Genomic DNA, 20687 nt, shown 5'->3' on the forward strand with positions numbered 1-20687 from the left:
TCTGGAAAACCTGACACTGCCTGTGTTGATAAGATTGCATTTCTAAAAACTAAAGACTAGGCACTGGTCCAGCACTGCTTTTCTGTGGTGGCAGTTGGGTGGTGATGGTAGTACAGCTGCCTAAGAAGACAGTTTCCTGGCAATGGCCTTGTGTCTGAAAACTGAACCCACGAGCAGGAATGACATAGCTTCCACCCTAATTAGTTAATTGACAAAAATCCAGTATCCTCCATGGCCATCTTGCCAATAATTACAAGTCTATAGAATTCTCAGGGAGAAAAAAAAAAGTTCAAAACACTGAGTGAGCAGCTACATCTTTTCAGAAAACAAAGGACATAGTGATAGGGTTCAAAGAGAATTCATATTCTAATTGTTCACGTTTGAACATTTTCAAAGACTGTCTTTATCTTTGAAAAGTGTATAAACAAAAATAATCAAACTTATGGTTCTAAGAAGTTCTTAAGTTTAAAATGTTTGGGTTTAAACCTGTTTAATTTTCTCCAAAAAGGGGAGGCAGGAATAAAGTATGTATACCTCACTATAGAGCTAGTATGTATTCTCAGTGCAAAAACAGGTCCTATAAGTTCAGAATTCTCTAATAGTTCTGTATTTCCTGATTATAAAACTCACAAGAGGCATGAAAAGGGCCCTCATCAATAGATGAGGCTCTAGAGCCACTTGCTGGCCATGATATATGTATCATCTTTGAAATTATAGATGAGTGAGAATATAAATACATACTACTTTATACCCATTGCATTTAGAGATAAAAATTTTAATTCATTATTGGATTTTTCTAAGGTGATGTGTCATTATCTCTTAGGGCTAACATTCATGGTATCCTATTACATTTCAACAAAGAAAACTGCATATAATTTTGAAAATTCGACTTAGTATTTTCTTGGTTAGAACAGATAAAAACAATATTGTATCAACAGAAGTGTTTTTGAACTTGCTCTTTTTTTATATAGGAAAAGTAAAAGTTTGATTTTAAAGACCATTTTAAAAAAATGAAAGGTAGATTATCTAATGGTAAAGATAAAATGTCATTCTTACTCAGCATCATAAATAGTTCAGATATTTAAAAGTACCTACTTTTAGTTCCTTTCTTCTGCTTCTTAAATGGTTTAAAGTGCTTTTAGAACAAAATCTTAGGATTAGTCTCCAGTATGAAAAACCTTAAAATATCATGCTGTCTTTCACGTAACACTTATACCCACTTCAAAGTTTCCAGCTGCTTTGTGAATAGACATAGAATGATATGTCTATTCTTTTTTGTTTCTATAAGTAGAATGTTTGGAATGTTTCCTTAATATGATGTAATTAAAGTGCTTTTTCACTCTAAAGAAAAAAACACCCTATTATGCAACATTTTAATAGTAATATACAGCGATTCAGCATGAATTGAATAAGCCAAAACAAAGCATAGTTTTGGCCCAGGTTTGCAAGGGGACATCTGAGGACTGTATATTATAAAAACAAAGCAGAAATGATACTTCCTAGGAAGCAGAATGGCAGGCAGCCATGGTCTTGAAAATTTTTTATAAATAGCTAGTTATGGGGTATGAAGGAGGGTGTGTTGAAGAGGGGAGGGCAGATGAGCAGCTGTCTGCAAGCTAGAGAGGATCCAATGCATATTATTTAATTATAAGATGCTGGACAGAAAAACTGCAGAATCATGAGGGGTGAAAAAAACAAAAAATAGCCCTAACCGGTTTGGCTCAGCGGATAGAGCGTCAGCCTGCGGACTCAAGGGTCCCGGGTTCGATTCCGGTCAAGGGCAAGTACCTTGGTTGTGGGCACATCCCCAGTGGGGAGTGTGCAGGAGGCAGCTGATTGATGTTTCTCTCTCATCGATGTTTCTAACTCTCTATCCCTCTGCCTTCCTCTTTGTAAAAATCAATAAAATATATTTAAAAAAACAAACAAAGAAAAAAACCCCACAAAAAAAACAAAAAATACCTGAGTAGGTCAAGGGACGGTTGGGTAAACCAGAGGTAAAAGCAAAGATGGAAAACTAAAGAACACACTTGGAATTGACTCTGAATCAGTTTCAGGCCAAAAACAGAGCCTGATTTCAGTTATTTTTTTAAAAAATATTTTCAAACAGATATATAAATGAATGAAGTGGTTGGTTGGTAAACATTTATTATGTATTGTTTAAATAGTATTAAATTAGAGGCCTGATCCTATGAAAACAAGACAATTTAGAAAAGCCAACATTCTCACATTATCTTTTGAATTTAGACACAAGAGGGATGAACCGGCCCCTGAGTAACACAGTAGGAGAAGTTTGAGGCCCCGTGCGATCCTGGTTCAGTGTTTTATCAAGCAGCAGCTCAGCAGTCAAGTTTACAACTGCATTTGATTATTCGGGAGGAGCAAAATGACAGCTTAAAGATTTATACTGAAAAGGCAAAAGATTGATGAACTGCTCTTCCTTTACCTTAAAAATAAATGTTAAATTGTTAATTATTGTTACTATTACTGCTATTACTTTACATACTTGCGGAAGAGAACCACTTTTTTTCAAAGATAAAAAAGCCATAAGGATTTTTAAAAAAGACTTTATTTTTTTAGAGCAGTTTTAGGTTTACAACAAAATTGAAGGGGAGATATACTCCCTACTTCCACACCCCATTATCAACAGGATTTAAAAATGTAATTCTACAAAGACTCACGTATTTACAGTTCTTTGCTGTATATGATTTATTTTGCAGTTAAAGGGTAAGAAGTCACATCCTGAAGTGTTTGCTTCTGAGCTTGGGACTCAGAAATGCCTTACTATTTGTACCACTAATACCTCTATTTAAAAATCAATGTTTTAGAAAAAATTTCTATTTTTATTTGTTAAAATACCAGTAACACATGCAGATAAAAAGAAGAATTAAAAAGAAAAGTGAAAGTCAGTCCATGCTACCCTAGTCCTTCTCCACAAAGTAACCACTGTTAAATTTCTAGGGCTCCAGAGAATGTTTTGTGAATATTCCGACAATATTAAATCTACACTATGCAAAGGAAACACATGCAGTGGGATCATACTAGTCATGTAGTTTAGGGTTTGCTTAAAAAAAAAACCATGAAATGTAGCCCTGGCTGGTGTGGCTCAGTTGGTTGAGTGTCATCTCGTACACTGAAAGGTTGCATTCAATTCCCAGTCAGGGCACAAACCTACATTGCAGGTTCGATCCCCCCTAGGGCTGTGAACAGGAGGCAGCCAATCAATGTATCTATCTCACATCGAGGTTTCCCTTTCTCTCTCTGTCTCTCTGATTCCTTCTCCCTTACTCTAAAATGAATAAAAACATATTTCAAAAAACATGAAATCTAGCTCATTCTTAATGGCTGTATCTAACACTTGGGTGTATTAATCATACACTCTTAAGTTTTGCGACTTCTTGCTATTATAATAAGGCTGCAATGATTCTCCTGATTCATTTTTTAGCATCTTTTGAGTTTATAAACACACACTACATTTCTAATAATTTAAAATTTCATAGGGCACATTGCAATCCAAATGGTTGTACCAATCTATATTCCCACTTACAGGGTAAGAGAGTATTTTTTTGTTCATCCCTTCCCCACAATATACATAATCATGTTTTAAAGTAACTTTAAATTCACTTCCACTTACCTAAAACTGGCTATATAAGCCCAAAATAATAGTAAAATTTGGTACAATAAATAAGCAGTAAGGGACCAAAAGATATTGAAGGAATTAGTAAAGTGATGGGGCTAGGTTTGAGTGGTTGTTAGAAGTTCAGATTAAGCTTTCTCTTGTAAATCATAAATTTATTTACATAAATTTGGTAGAATTTTTCTGATGTTCCAGGGCAGTGGTCGGCAAACCGTGGCTCACAAGCCACATGCGGCTCTTTGGCCCCCTCAGTGTAGCTCTTCCACAAAATACCACGTGTGGGTGCGCACGTACAGTGCGATTGAAACTTTGTGGCCCATGTGCAGAAGTCGGTATTTTGTGGAAGAGCCACAGTCAAGGGGCCAAAGAGCCACATGTGGCTCGCGAGCCGCAGTTTGCTGACCACTGTTCCAGGGTATAAAACTTAAGCATAAGACTTCTCAATTTTTTCTTCAACTCCAACAGCTGAGAGAGATAATGACCAGATTTGAAATCTATCTACACTAATAAAAGAGAAACATGGTAATTGGCGTACGACCGCTACCCTTCCCATTGGCTAATCAGCATATCCTTATGCAAATTAACTGTCAACCAAGATGGCGGCCGGCAGCCAGGCAGCTGGAAGGGAACATGAGGCTTGCTTGCTCCCGTGACTGCAGACTGCAACGTTCCCAGCCTGACTTGCAGGCCTCTGAGCTGGCAGTTTGAAACATTTTAACAAATATAGAAGGCCGGGATCTCAGAGCTGAAGTTATACATTGTTTCGATTATAGAACGGCAAACAAACCAGCAGCAGAAGCCTCAGAGCTAGAGCCAGAGCTAAAGCTGGCCCAGAAGAAAAAAAGAAAAAAGAAAAAAAGGAGCGGTTGGGAGCTTCAGTCAAAACTGCCAGCCTGAAAGCAGCCCTCAGCCCCTCACCCAGACTGGCCAGGCACCCCAGTGGGGACCCCCACCCTGATCCAGGACACCCTTCAGGGCAAACCAGCCAGCCCCCAGGCCTCTATCCTATATAGTAAAAGGGTAATATGTCTCCCAGCACCGGGATCAGCGGAGCCGAGAGGTCTCTTGGCACCAGATCAGCATGACAGGGTGCAGCGCCCAAACCCCCTGATCGCCCTGCGGCTCTGTGTATGACAGGGTGTGGCATCCCAACCCCCCTCCCACCCCCCCTCCACGGGCCCTGCTCTGTCTGTGACGGGGTAGAGCCATAACCTCCCCATCGGCCCTGCCCTGAGTGTGACAGTGGTGGCGCCCCAACCCCCTGATCCGCCCTGCTCTGTGTGTGACAGGGGGCGGTGCCCTAACTCCCCTATTGGCCCTACTCTGTGCGTGATGGGGGAGCTCCCCAACCCCCTGATGGGCCCTGCTCTGTGCATGAGATGGGGGAGCTCCCCAACCCCCTGATGGGCCCTGCTCTGTGCGTGATGCGGGGGGGGGGGGGGGGGGGGCAGTGCCCCAACCCACTGATTGGCCCTGCTCTGTGCGTGACAGGGGGTGGTGCCGCAACTTCCCCATTGACCCTGCCTTGAGTGTGATAGGGGGCGGTGCCCCAACCCCCCAATCAGCCCTACCCTGAGTGTGACTGAGGGTGGCATTGCAACCTCCTGATCCGCCCTGCTCTGTGCATGACAGGGAGCGGCGCCCCAACTCCCCAATCAGCCCTGCTCTGAGCCCGACCAGGAACTGCACCTAGGGATTGGGCCTGCCCTCTGCCACCCAGGAGCAGGCCTAAGCCAGCAAATCGTTATCTCCCGAGGGGTCCCAGACTGCGAGAGGGCACAGGCCGGGCTGAGGGACCCCCCCTTCCCCCCCAAGTGCACAAATTTTTGTGCACCGGGCCTCTAGTCCTATATAATAAAGAGGTAATATGCAAATTGACCATCACACCCCCACACAAGATGGCCACCCCCATGTGGTCACAAGATGGTCAGAAGGGAAGGGCAGTTGTGGGCGATCAGGCCAGCAGGGGAGGGCAGTTGGGGATGACCGGCCTGCAGGGGAGGGCAATTGGGGGGGTCAAGGCCTGCAGGGGAGAGCAGTTGGGGGCAGACCAGGCCAGCAGGGGAAGGCAGTTAGGGGGGACCGGGCCAGCAGGGGAGGGCAGTTAGGGCGACCAGGCCTGCAGGGGAGGGCAGTTGGGTGCGATCAGGCCAGCAGAGGAGCAGTAGATATCCATCAGGCTGGCAGGGGAGTGGTTAGTGGGTACTCAGGCTGGCAGGCAGAAGTGGTTAGGGGCAATCAGGCAGGCAGGTGAGCGGTGGGGGCCAGCAGTCCTGGCTTGTGAGAGGGATGTCCGACTGCCGGTTTAGGCCCGATCCCTCTCGGGCCTAAATCAGCAGTCGGACATCCCCCGAGGGTCCCAGATTAGAGAGGGTGCAGGCTGGGCTGAGGGACACCCTCCTGCCCCCCACCCCAGTGCATGAATTTCGTGCACCAGGCCTCTAGTTAAGAATAAAAGCAACATGATGTGGTAGGGACTGGATATTGTATTTGAAGGAGAAAGAGATAAAAATGACACCTGGGTTTCTGGCTTAAGCACCTGAACCATTTACTGAGATAAAGAGCACAAGTTGGTCATTAGGGAGTCCAGTCTTAGCTATGTTGGAATTGGAAGTAGAAATGTGCAACTGACAACTGGCTGTATGGGTCCAGATTTCAGAAGGTAGGTCTTGCCAGGAGATTGAAATTTGGAAGTTGTGACATATGTAGTATTTGCCAAGGTAGAGAATATACAAAGAAAAGGCAAAAGAAGCCCAGGACTATGCTCTGAGGAAAGTTAACAATTTATAGATCAGCTAGGGGATGAAGATCCAACAAAGAAGACAGAGGAAGCTGCCTGGGAGGAGGACGAGGAGCCTGAAGGGTGTGTATAAAGTGTTTCTAGAAGGGATTCATGATCAACAGGGTTAAATATTGTTGTTTTAATACATGGAGGAGCTACTCTTCAGAGTGATGAATGGAAGTCATACTGGAGGAGGTTAAGGAATAAAGAAGGACCAAAAGTGTGAGTGATGTTAATGGAAACAATACTTTAAAGATGTTGCCCATGAAGGGTAGGAAAGAGGGTGGAAAGCTTGAGAAGGCATGGAGCTTCAGGTTGGAACATACTTGAGCAAGTCTATAACCGATAAAGAGCAAGAGAGAGGAAAGGGAAGGAAAGAGAAAGGAAGAAAAAAGATAGGGATGAATAGGGATGAAAATGAACAAAAGACTAAGAGGCTGTAGGTCCCTTGAAGAGAAGGAGGTGCAGAGCATACAAGGACAGCCTCTGTTAAGAGACACTTCTATCATAATAGAAGGGCAGCTAGGACTGGATATAGCTGCAGATAGGTTTATAGATTTGGTATGGGACGTCCAAATGATGGCTTTTATTTTCTCAGAGGAGGAGGAAGAAAGGTCATCTATTGAAAGTGAGATGAAGGAAAAGTTAGTTTTGAGGCCAGTGAAGGAGGTCTGAAATATTACTGCAGACAGTGAAGAGCAAGTTGAAAAGAAACACGGTTATTTATTACAGAGAAGCTCCAACTAATAATGACAATAGCTTGGGGGAGAGAAGTCAGTCAGGAAGCTGGCAAGTCACTCATTGGCTCTGAACTGTATCATTTTTATAAGAGAAGACCACGAGATATGAAATTAGAACTTTGGCAGTTCTTTTTAAAGCTTATTATATAAAACTAGAGGCCTGATGCATGAAATTCGTGCAAGAGTAGGCCTTTCATCTCTGGCTGCCGGCACCGGCTTCCCTCTAGCATCTGGGACCTGGGCTGGTTTCCCTCCGGCTGCCCGCAGGCACCCGGGACCCGGGCTTCACTCCAGCTGCCAGTAGGCACCCGGGACCCGGGCTTCCCCCCCAGCCCTGGCTTCATCTGGAAGGACATCCGGTCTAATTAGCACATTACCCTTTTATTATTATAGACTATTATAGACTAGAGGCCCAGTGTATGAATTCATGCATGGGCGGGGGACCTCGACGTGGCCTGCGGGGATTGGGCCGAAACCGGCAGTCCGATGCTGCCTGCCGCTCCTGCCTGCTGCTCCCGCTCATCTCGGCACTGCTGCGCCTGCCACGGGCTCGCGCCCAGTCAGTCCTGATCAGGAGAGGCTCGAGCCACCGCAGTGGCACTCGCCAGCTGTGAGCCCTGCATCTGGTGCCTGTCCCGAGGGCGTGGGAGGGGGGCAATCGGCCCTCCAGGCAGGTGGTGGGACACCCTTGCCAGCCCAGGATCCAAACCCGTCCCGCTGATGTTTGTGCCAGTTGTTGGGAGCCACCTGACGGACACTTTTATATCATTTCTTCCTTGTGGAGCGTCTAGGAAGGGGAAGTAACTGCGGTGCCCGAGGCCGACTTCCAGGAGGCCGGAGGAGCTGTTGGGATGGTGCTGGTGGCGCTGGTCTGTCGGTGTCTGGCCCGTTTTCCAGAGATTGAAACTGCAGGACTACTGAGGGAGTGAGTGGCTGCAACAGGGCTGGTGGGTGGTGGGATGGGCTGTCAGCTGAGCGGCACTCCTGCTGTGGGAGCACACTGACCACCAAGGGGCAGCTCCTGCATTGAGCGTCTGTCTCCTGGTGGTCAGTGCACGTCATAGTGACCAGTTGAACAGTCATTCGGTCGCTTAGGCTTCTATATATATAGATTTTAGTTAACAACAGTTGTAGTCCAGCAATTCCACTTCCAGGTGAACTGAAAATTATTGAAATCTGGCACTCAAACACATACATGTACACACATGTTCGCAGCAGCACTATTCACAATAGCGAAACACATGGGAACAGAACAAAAGGTGGGAAAAGATCAACAGATGCATGAATAAACAAAATGTGATCTATCCATACAATGAAATACTATTAAGCCAAAAAAGAAATGAAATACTGGTATATGCTACAACACAGAAGAACCTGAGAAAAATTATGCTATGTGAAAGAAACCAGCCACAAAAGATCACATATTATAGGATTCCAGAAATGTGAAATATCCAGAACTGGTAAATCCAGAGAGCTCAGATTGTTGGTTACCAGGACCGGGGAGAAAAGAGCATGGGGGTAAATGTTTAATGGTTACAGGGTTTTCTTTTGGGGTGATGAAAATGTTTTGAAACTAGAGAGAAGTGTGGTTGCACAACACTGTGAACATTAGATGTCTCTGAATTATTTTATTTTAAAATGGTTAATTTTATGTTATGTGAATTTTAATTTACAAAAGATAAATTGCTAGAAAAGACTTTAAGAAACTAATTCCACAGTAATTAGATTTTCTTATTTCTCACCCACCCTCCCTCTCACCACCATAATTCCATTAACCACAAATGGTGTCTTTATCTTTTAATGATTTGATAACTACAATAACAACTACATTATATATTCCTGGTCATACTGAATTCTAGGTTTTGTTGTTTTTTCTGGCCTCTATTTCCCCTTCTAGCCCTCTTCCTATATTGTAGCACTTTCTACAATGCTCACCATATAGAAGTTTTAATAAACATGTTTTACTCAATTTGCATGGTATACTTGGTATATAATTAAGTTATTATTTTCTAAGGAAAGAGAATACTATGCCAAATTTAAGAATAAATCACCAAGAGGATTTTCTATGGGCAAGTGATTATCATGGGGCAGAACCATTGCTGTTTTGCTTTGTTATATGAATTTGAGGCTCGGGGTATTTTTGAATTGATGTTGGTGATAGAACAGAAGACAAAATTGAATTACATTGTTCTGAAGGGTACAAGAAGGCTAAAAAGGGCAAGTGAAGGGAAAAGGAGTAAAGGGCACCACGAAAAACTGGTAGATACTAATTTCTTTTCATCTCTACTTACAATTAATGTGAAATTCATGCTGCATTAAAGAAGAGAAAAACACTAAGTACTCTCATAGATGATAAAAAGTGGCAGCCAAAGATTACAGACTGGCTGTATTTTCAGGGGTCTAATTTGCCAATTAAAAAAATAAGGTTCTTGAAGTAATTTTAGAAAATGGAAAGCAAGAGGCCAAAAATAAAATGGTGGTTTGTCCTGTGAGGGAAGAGGCAGGTGGTACAAACTGCAGAATTCTAAACCACTGACCGACCCTTGCTGGTAAGGACGTCGTTCTCTAGAATGTAGCTTTTACCCTCTATTAGGAATTAAAGAGCAAAAATGAAGTAAAAAGTAAATGCGGACAGTCTAGGCTAACACACTGTAGGTTTCCTGCATTAATCTGCAGCATGAGGTCAGGAAGACAATGTTTTCAACACTGTGCCTTGGAAATTTACAGGCACTTTGATAACTCCGGTTGGCTGCTGCTTCTGTTACCATGGAAACAGACTGCTAAAAATGGGGCATGTTTCTTTAAACTGATCATATCTTCACACAAATTCCCTTCTCCTTTTTGTCAAACACTGGAATGAATTTAAGTATGCTTCTCGTGGTATGACAACGTGATGTCAAGCTTGGGGCCTGGTACAGAATGGCAGGGATAACATTAGCCTGTGGCAACATACAGAGAGGTATTATACGTGTACATGTATGCACTTTAAAAAATCTCATTTGGTTAAAAAGTAGTGAAAATAAAGTACACAGTGGGATAAATTGAAGTATAACAACACAAACACTTCAAAAGCAACATCATCCACTTAAGTGTCTGATCACCAGCAATGGACAGACGTTAAAACAATACTTGATTTATTTTATCTGACAATATTTAATTTGTAGTAACATGCTGGTTCTGTACCTGAACTTCTAATTTCTTACCCTATATGGTTCTAAAAGGAGACAATGTTTATTTTTCTTATTTGGGGGCAATCAGAAATTCTACATTCTACACTATATTAGAATTTCAGTGTGCGGCTCTAGGTAGAGGCACTTATAAGTTAATTCCTCTGAAATTATTACCATGATAAGTTTTGGCTGTGAGCTCCCTGAATTCCTTCCTAATTCCTCTGAAATGGGAAAATGTATGTTGTAGAAAAGATTCTGAAATGTCTTGATGTAAATTTCTAAGGGAGGCTCCTTGAACAAAAGGACAATTAACAATGAAACAGGAAAATAACAGAACGTTCTTTACCTCCAATTTTTCCCATTATAGAAAGTACATGCTATTCTCTTTAGGTCACTTCATCCTGGCCCAGTATCCTGGTCCTTCTTCCAATTTTGTGGATTTAGGAGTGGGACTCACACACATACATGTGCACATGCATGTCTACATATAGCCATTCATATATATATATACCTGCATGGACACACACACAGACACACACACATACACACACGTGCGCGCGCACGCCAGTCTGTCCACCAAAACATAAAGAGAACCCAAAACTGTCATAACTTGTGTGCTATCCTAATATCATAGCAACCATGCATGATGACGCAGGTGGAAGGGTGAGTTGCAGTTCAGGCTAATGGGGTGGGGGGTTGGGGGTGGGATGGGCGGGGAGAGGCATTCTGGGAGAGAATAACAGAGGGAGAGAGGAGTACCACATGCTTCTGAGACAGAGGCAGGGCCTCAGTAAAGGGGGTGACTGGGTGGGGAGGAATCAGCTGCAGGTCTATCTCTACTTGAGTAAAGATTTCTATAAAGACTCTTTCCTTTTATTTAATATCTACATGAGAGGATGAATAGTAACTAAACTTATCATGGTAATAATTTCATGATATATGTAAGTCAAATCATTATGCTGCATGCCTTAAACTTATTATATGCTGTCAATTATATTTTTAAAACTAAACAAACAAACAAAAAAGACTATTTGAGGAAGGATGGTACATGTGGCTGAACAGTGTTGTGGATAAATATTTTCTGAGGTAGAACTGACAGATTTAGTAATAGGATTTGGTGAGGAGGAGGCGGTCACTCTCACTTAGGTTTCTGGTGTGAGCCAATGGGTAGACAGAGGTGCCATTAGTTGAGATAGGAAACCCTGGAGGAATATGTTTCATGGAAGTAGTAAGGGGCCTGCCCACTGGTGACATCAAGGGTGTAGATGACTACAGTTTTCAAACACAAGAGACAGGCTGGCCCTCACAGTTGGTAATCGCATTTGGACCAAAGCAGACATGGTTCTCTTTTGTACCTCCTTTATGTGTGTGCATATTTTAACTCCTATATTACCATTTAGTTTCTTGATTTTTAGACTGTGAGCTCCCTGAATGTTGTGGCTAAAAGAGGTTTACAACTTCTGGCATGATGCTATGTAGAAGCACTCAAATGAAATTATTTCTAATAAAAAACTAAATTATGTAATTTCATCTCAAAAGTAGCACATACTGTTTTTTTAAAGAAACGTTGAATCACATTTTGGGGAGATGAATCTATATATATAAAAGCCCAGTGACCAAACAGCAGAACGACCAGAACAACCGGTCGACCAGTCGCTATGACACGCAGTGACCACCATGGGGCAGACACTTGATGCAGGAGCTGCCCCCTGGTGGTCAGTGCGCTCCGACAGTGGGAGCCCCATCTGGCTGACGGGGATAAGCGGTACTCCCACAGCAGGCTGATCCCTGCAGGCCACACACCCCACCAGTGCTTGAATCCATGCACCGGGCCTCTAGTTCATTATAAAGATCATAACTTACTTTTCAAATTTACTTAAAAACACACACATGAATTTAGTGATACCTCGCTTGTATGACACTTTCAATTGTGTAGAACACTGGCAGAAAACAAAGAAAGAAGAAATTCCCAGAGAAATCAAAATAGATGTTGTAAAATTCATGTCTAATGTGCCTTATTTCAACTGCCTATTTGATTGTTTCTCTGCTATGGCTCAATACATAGCAGCTGAATAAACAACAGAATCAGGATTCCACTATTACAGTTTGTTAATTTGTTGCTTAATTTAAAGAAGATTAGAAGCAGCAAATCAGAAAAGGGAGAGCAGCTAGAAGTGGCAGATGACAAAAATCAAACAATAATAGTTCTAGTAATCTAGTAATGATTCAGGGATCATTCTATGCATGGGCAAATATTTTGTACACAATGCCTTAAGACACCAATACATTATATTTTGGGCTAGCCATTATCTTATAATTGAATTACAAATTATATCTGAAGGTAATAGTTCAAATTATATTGTTTAAGAGGCAGGGCTGTATATAAATACTCTTTAAATAATAGCCGCATAATAATAATGTGTCAATGAGATGCAGGACAAGGGGGTGAGGTAGTAAATGATCCAAACAATGATTCTATCTCCAAGAGATACTATGCTCTAATAATGAAGATAGTACAGATATATATCATAGTGGCAAAAGGTGAAATCTTTAAGGAAAGAGATGCAGATCAAGTTAACAGGAATATACAAGAGAGAAGAAATTATTTTTTAACTGACAGGATCAAGTGACTTTCTTTAGGAAATGGCATGAGGATTAGGTTTAAAGACACTTTGGACCTGCAAACTGGGGTGAGAAGAATGTTGTGAGCAAAGGCATGGAGGGGGAGCAGTGCTGTCCAATAGTATTTTCTGCAGTGAAGGAAATGTTTTATAGTCTACACTGTTCAATATAGTAGCCACTAACCACATATGGCTACTGAGTAGCTGAAATGTGGCTCATGCACCAATAATTAAGGAGCTAAATTTTTGAAAATTATATTTCATTTTAATTATTTTAAATTTAAATAACCACATGTGGCTAAAGGACAGCACAGGTAGAGTATGTCTGAGATGATTTCCATCACTTAAAAAAGTTTTGGTGATTCAATATAAGTACTTATTTAATCTATTTCCTCAGGTTGGATTACTCATAATAATGTCAGACAAAGGTGCATTTTTTCCATAAACAGATCTACTATAGCCATGTCCCAGTATACCACATTAATCTACGACACTGTCTACTACACACTATACCACAAACTTTTACAGATATTATCTCAACTGTTATTAGCCTGTGCCAGATTAGGAATGTGGTCCTCCAAATCTGTAACTCCTCCCTCCACCTCCATGACTGAGCCACACAATGAAGAGGCTCAGTTCCCCAAGTCCAGCCGTGGGCAAACTACATCCTTGGCCCGTTTGAAATGAATAAAACTAAAAAAAAAAAGACCATACCCTTTTATGTAATGATGTTTACTTTGAATTTATATTAGTTCACACAAACACTCCATCCATGCTTTTGTTCCAGCCCTCCGGTCCAGTTTAAGAACCCATTGTGGCCCTCGAGTCAAAAAGTTTGCCCACCCCTGCCCAAGTCACTTATTGGAGGACAGTTGACTAAGCTGTCCAATCCACCTTGGACTATGTTTTGAGCAAGAAATCACTTTGATTGGTTAAAAAACACTGAATGCAAGTTACTTTAGTCCAGGTAATTAATACACAACCCAGTTTTCTTTCTGTGGTATTTCATTTTTACCATTAGAGAGCTCTGTATATTGAATGCTAAATCTTCTATTTGCTACCATTTTGTCTTGATAAATATGGGATATAACTAGCTGGTAGCACTGGTATTATAATTTAATATTTTAATGAGTTATATTAAACCATTTATCTGAATTAAATCATCTCGATTTATTTGATTTTCCTCAAAAGTCATAATTATTGATTCTCAAGTTGTCAAGTCAATGATTTGTAATATCCTTCTTTAGCTGTAGAATCAGAAATTAAATTTAAATCTCATCCATGGTGAACATTATTTGAAAATGTTCTAACCCTTCTGTTGATAAGGCAGAAGTTAAGAATCCCTAATGCTGCCCTGACAAAAGTTAAGAAATTCTAAATTTTCCTAGGGAAAATTTCCTTTTTGAATTTGATTAGAATTCATGACATTTATTGCTAAAGCAAAAAAACAATTAAATTCTCCAACTACACACATGGGTTGATATAGTTATAAAAAAGCTTATACAAGCATTAGCAAAAGTGTGAGGTGATATGCTTTATTATCCAAACAATTCTCTGGCATGTGATGACAACTACTCATTGGCAGTACACACAAACATTTTCAATAGACATTACTAAATTTTCTGTTAAGGTGTCACACAAACTCTTAAAACATATGATTGCTGCTGACAAAGTCTGTTCTCCCCCCACCCCCATAATTATTTCAGCTAACTAGTACTCTCAGCAATAATAAGAATTCCAAAATATCCCAATATAAACAAGAACTAGACCAACAACTTGAGAAGCAGAGAGGACCTCTAATTCCTACAGTAGACACATGTCAGAAACACCAGTGAGACCAAGCTGTGTCTCTGATTAGAACTAAATGGACCCAAATTTATCCTTTCTTCATTTACCTAGAAACTTACAATCCAGACATTAAAAATAATCCCAAAGGTTGTTCTTTCATAAAAACAAAACCAAAAACCAACATTGCCAAAAACGAATGGAAAACCAAACACTCTTGATGTAAAATATAATATTTTGTGTGTCCCCTTAACAGTTGAGGCATGAACCATTAGACATTACTGACAGTCACATATTTGTCTCTTTTGACAAAACAGCATAGGATCTAATTAGACTAGGGCAGTGGTCGGCAAACTCATTAGTCAACAGAGCCAAATATCAACAGTACTTCTTCAAAATAGACTTGCCCAGGCTGAAAACCGACTTCTGCGCATGGGCCACGAAGTTTCAATCCCACTGTACGTGCACCTGCACGTGGTATTTTGTGGAAGAGCCACACTGAAGGGGCTAAAGAGCCGCATGTGGCTCGTGAGCCGTGGTTTGCCGACCACGGGACTAGGGCGTTTTAGTGTTTGAACAACTGTAGCCAATTTGTATGGATTAATACAAGTGACGTCTGACTCCATGCTTAAAAACAGATGAAGCTCTGCAGTGGCTTGTTTCTTGTTTTATTCTACGAGTCTGATAAGCTGACCATTGGTGTTCATCTGTAGGCAGTAACTGCGACACACTAAATTCCACCAGTTCAATCTTGCATGGGAACCAAAGTATTTTCATACTACTCCAGTAACAAATCACCCTCAGCATCTCTCTATGCTTTTTTGCCCTCAGCACTATCTGTACCAGAAAATGAGTAGAAATACAGTCTGCTGAAATATAAAGCAAAACCCAGTTCAGTGCAACTGTGGTGAGACAGGTGAATTTTATCATCCAATCTTTCTGTGGAGTGTTTTAAAATATGAAAGTTCTCTCCCCTTACCTCTTTATATCCACGAATTTACATGACAGTAAAATACAGAATACTTCTATATTTTGTCAATGTATATAGGATCTCAAAAATTTAATTTTAAATAGAAGGGAAAAATAACAAAGGGTTAAAAAATATAAGAAGAGGGATGATAAGCTGGCATTAAAACAGGCATCTTATAAAAACATTATGAAGTAAATATTGTTTCTCCTCATTGCACAAAACTTGTCTAGGGTCACAGAGCGAGAAAATGGTATGCCTGGGGTTTGACCCCAAGTATGTATCTCACTTGAGAGTCCATGCTCTTGCTCTTTTGACATCATGCTATCACACATGGTCACGACTTAGGGAAACAATCCATACATTATGTAATTATCTCAACTCTACTTTGCTGTTCATGTTGATAATTCCCCTGTATTTTTAATCCTTGCTTTCTATGCTCCTTTATCATATTCTGCTGTTGTGACATCTTTTTATTTTTCCTATTCCATTTTCCTCTCCTTTCTCAGTTTTTCAAGTAGCACAAAAATTGTTTTAAATAGAGCATTCTTAACTTTTTTTTAAGCGAATGATTAAAAAATTTTACGTTTCCCTTAGTGAGTCTCCAGAATGTCTCCTAAAAACTCCACCGGTATTGCTTCTATAATGACTTACAGTAAGGCCTGCTGTGCACAAGCAGAGGTAACCCATTGTTTGGTTCTTGGCAACAGCTATTTATACCTCATTGTGTGTCATCTGCTTCGATCTAGGTGTTTTCCTACCTATACCCAAAAGTAGTTCAACTCCAGCAAGTTTAACTATTGTTTCTCATTATTATCTTTTAAATCTCAACAATCTATCATGCTCATATTCTAAATGAGCAAAAATGGAGGAATACGGGGGAGAGGTCAATGGGGGGAAAAGGAGACATATGCAATACTTTAAACAATAAAGAATTTAAATTTTAAAAAATGGAGGAATATCCTTTTGGAAGAAGCTCAAGCTGCTACTTAGGCAGATAACTCTACATTTACTCTCTGGGTCTGTATAAGGTGAGTAAGAGCGAGTGGAAAGGTGAGGGGGTGGCTCATGGCAGGAGCTGAAAGCAGATAAAATGAAAAAGAGGTTATTGTGGGGTTTTTCCTTCCAAAGAACATTAGAAAATCAAAATTCAGGTTAAACAAGTATTGAGTTAGATGATCTGCACATCTCAAATTTAGGAAAAACTTATTCTCTATAGATGCTGAATTTTTTATACCATAGCCCTTGACCTCCAGCTGCTACGGTAAAGCATGCCATGCACTGGTCTTGTCACAGTAGGCCAGGACACAGGTCAGCAATGCCCATACCTTTGGCCATTTTCTTAAACTAATACAGTGGTCACTAACAATAATTGACGGTATTCTTAAGCTTATTCTGCTTTGTTACAAAACCACAAAACTGCAATGTGTGTTTAAAAACAAAACAATGCAGTATGCATTATAACCAATTAAACCAATGATTTAAAGATATAATTAAGAGCTAGCTACCTTCCTCGTTTTAAACACTAAAATCCATAAACATGCTAATTAGAAAAAAATTGAGTTTCCTGGAATTATGTATTTGTAAACATAAAAGAAGCAGTGTTCTGAATAATATTGAAAAGGAAATGGCCTCTCTTAAGGGGGTGGGGGGGAGACAAAAATTTGGAGAACATGAGAAAATATACAAAATGAACATGGAAGGATTTTAGTGAAATGAGGACTGGCTTCCTAAGTCCCCTTACTATATTATTGCAAAATCCCTAGAGTTCTATCAGTTAATGAATCTTTAGAGAGTGCTACCAAGAACAGCACTAAGCTTTCATTTCAAACAACTTAGACTGTGTAAGTACAGCAGGGAACAGAGAGAGACACGCATGGTGATCAGACAGACACGCTCGGGCTGGCTGAGGGGAAAGGGATTTGGCAGTTTTGGCCCAGTCCACAGAAACACTGACCTTCCTTGAGACTTTTCTGGTTGCTCCCCTCAAGGCATTCCTTTTCTTTTAATGGCTCGAAATCGCCAGCAGTTAAAATCTCTGGGAACCCCTGTTGCTGCTTCTTGGAGCTATCGATCATGGTGAGAGGCTTCTGAAGACAGGCAGCATCAAGCAGGAGAAGAGCTCAATTTGCCGATCAGCAGAGACCGGTGCTCAAAATACTCTGGTCCCTGGGTGCCGGGCGCCTCCTCACAAGATCCCAATCACCAGTGGGCAATTATGTCTTTACCCCGCTGAAGGCAGCCATCACTCAGCCTTTGGTTCCCAGCCTGACCTGCACAGACACTCATGCTGCTGGAAGCCCTAAACTCTCTCCCACATTGGGAGGCAGAGTTGCGGAGGCACGGTGATGCTGAAATCCCACCCCTTTTCCCAGCCAGCCCTTTTCCTTTGCCATTCCAGCTTCCCCTGCTCTGGGCACTTCAATCTGCAGTTTGATGGTCCGAATCATCTGACAAACACTGAGTCAAGCAGTTAAAAATAAATCCTCTAGTTGTTAAAAGAGAAGACTTTGCTGATACCTAAGACGACAAATTGCTGCCTGTGGTCTCTCTCTGGCTCTCTATAAACACAGCCGCAGCCTGTGGAAATACTTTCTATCAGCCAGACAAGCACATTCATTACTCATTAAGTTCTGCAGCTAAACAAACAGCAGCCCAGGGCATCTGAAGGAAGCGGGTCTTAACTCCGCAGAGGCACAGCGCTGAATAAACATGCTACTAGCCTATCTGGATAAAAACACAGGCACTGCACTACCAAAGTTCTTTTGTGCGGTGCTTTTTGCTGCGTCCGGCTCTCCCCGGCAAAGCAGTGCTCTTTGTAATAGGGACGTGTAGTGTACTGTCACTGCAGCGTTCTGCCTCGCCAGTTCAGACCTGAGCAGCACTTTCCCTCTGTGCCGCTAGTCGGCTGAGAGAGTTAACATCGCCATGATTGTTCTAAGGAAAAATCTCTTCCCCTGTATTAAAAGCAGAGGCACTGAGAGCTTCTATTTCTTAACAGATTCGTCCAGAGATCAGCCCAAGTAAATTTCTTATGAGCTATCAACAATGGGCACTTCTGCAGATCACAGACTGCTGTCCACTAGACACAAGGGATGCTGCTTGAAGGAAATCTAGGGACGGCAATTCCGGGCAAAGGTGGAGTTAAGGCTGTTTTCATACACCCCAAAATATATCTATAACTGTAGCCAAAAGAATATTATTTTTTTAATGACTCAAAGTATACTCCTTTACAAAGAGCTCCCATAAAGTCCATAACCAACATCTAGCAGAGTGCCTGGAATATCAGTTCTCAATAAGTACTTGTTGCATGACTGAGTGAATGAATTAAAGCAGAATAAAGTGCAACAGGAAAACTACCTTTGGTAATACTCAAGAGTTCTAAAGAAGTCCTACATCAATGACCAAGAGTCACTAATTTTAGATGGACAACTAAATGTTCTCTAAAGGAGGCACATTTTCTCTTTAAAAGAAAACACTCTAACATGATCCTTCTGTTGGATAAAGAAAGGTGTACATTTTTAGAGCCAGAAAAGTCAATATTCTCTTCACCATTTAAACACAGACAGGAACTAAATGAAGTCTATCCTTTGTCCCTGGTTCCAAGGCTGGTGTGCACGACACCCATGCTGTTCTAGAAAGATAGTTATCTATCCTGCTCCAGCATCTCTTGAGAATGGGATTACACAGCACATGACATGTTTCTTGTCAAGTGAAATTCCTTCTGAAGCAATTTAAGCCCAGCGTTGGTAGTCTAAACCTCTGCAGGAATAAACAGCCACAGCAAGCCTATCACGATTCTAAAAAATGCCCTCAGATGCTCTGCTCCTATTTCTGCTCCTAAGACCTTTATTCTTCTAAATTAACTGCTCCTGCACCTTTAAAGCAGTAAAAAAAAATGAATGAATGAATGAATAAATAAATATAATAGCCATACTTTTTTGAAGACATTTTTTAGGGTGGTCTTCTTATTAGATGTTTTGCAAAGTTTATCTCATTTGACCCCCATCAGTTTCTGTGATTATTTGTACATTATAGGCATTTTACAGACCAAGACCAAAGTTAAAAAGCTGGTACGTGGCAGGTCTGAAATTTAACCAAAATCTGGGTTTTCCAAAGCCCAATTTTTTTTCCTGTTGTACTGCAATGCCTGCTGTCTTCTAGAATACACTCCAATTCCAGGTTTTAGTTTGATCTTGGGTCAGGTTTAACAGCAGAGAACATAACTTTGATGGCTTCCTAGTAATTCTCCACCTGGTAAGGAAGAAGGAAGCCAATATAAAAGAAGGCGTTTATGAAAGCGTTTTAACTTTTCCTGAAATAATAAAGCAGCCACCAGCTGTATTTAGTACTTACAATGTGCCACAGTCTAAGTGCTTTGACTGTATTTTCTCATTTATTCTGTTTACCTGTGAATTCAACATTATTATCCTGATTTACAGATGAGAAAACTGAGGCCTAGAAAAATCTAGATTGTATCTTATAGTTAGTGGCGGAGTTCCAAACAGAAAGCTTGGCTCCAGGGCCTACATTCTTAATTACCTTGCAAAAAGAACCGGGAACAATAATCCCCAACATTCTCTTTTTCAGGATGTTGCTTCTTAGATCCTGCCCAGCTGATTTTAGGCCCCAAGTTTAGAAACCTGAGTACCTACACAGATATATCAGTCGTTTTCCAATTCTTTACTAGCTTTGTGTTTTGGGTGTGAATTGTGTGTTAAAAAACCCCCCAAAACTTCTCTTTTAAGAATTCTTTCCAAGTTTATTATTTTTGTATCTGATAAATGTAAAAAATCTGTAGGTTTATATAAAAAGTCTTTTCTTTATAGTTTTGAAAGGAAATAATTTCTTTGTGGTGAATATGCCTGACAGAACATTTATTTTGCTATTTTTAAAAATTTGAAATAATTTCAGGTTCACAGAGCATTTTTTACTAAGCCATCTGTGAGTGGGCTCTGACATGATACCCCTCTACATTCAGTGAT

The 20687-nt window shown here is 41.0% G+C and overlaps 1 protein-coding gene across 4 annotated transcripts in view; it reads right to left on the minus strand.

Annotated features, from left to right (window-relative positions):
* Positions 1–20687, minus strand: part of MRTFB (myocardin related transcription factor B) — a 200475-nt gene that overhangs the window by 60886 nt on the left and 118902 nt on the right. Inside the window, exon 1 of one of the 4 annotated variants that reach the window (XM_070412951.1) lies at positions 17660–18184. The exons of the other annotated variants lie outside the window; for them this stretch is intronic. Within the exon in view, the coding sequence (XP_070269052.1) occupies positions 17660–17780 (121 nt within the window). The 5' untranslated portion in view covers positions 17781–18184. Of the gene's footprint in view, positions 1–17659; positions 18185–20687 lie in introns of those variants that run through there. 4 annotated transcript variants of the gene reach the window in all.

The sequence above is a fragment of the Myotis yumanensis genome, unplaced genomic scaffold (assembly GCF_028538775.1).
Source record: "Myotis yumanensis isolate MYYU_CA2020_CCGP unplaced genomic scaffold, mMyoYum1.0.hap1 SCAF_4, whole genome shotgun sequence".
Lineage (NCBI taxonomy): Eukaryota > Metazoa > Chordata > Mammalia > Chiroptera > Vespertilionidae > Myotis > Myotis yumanensis.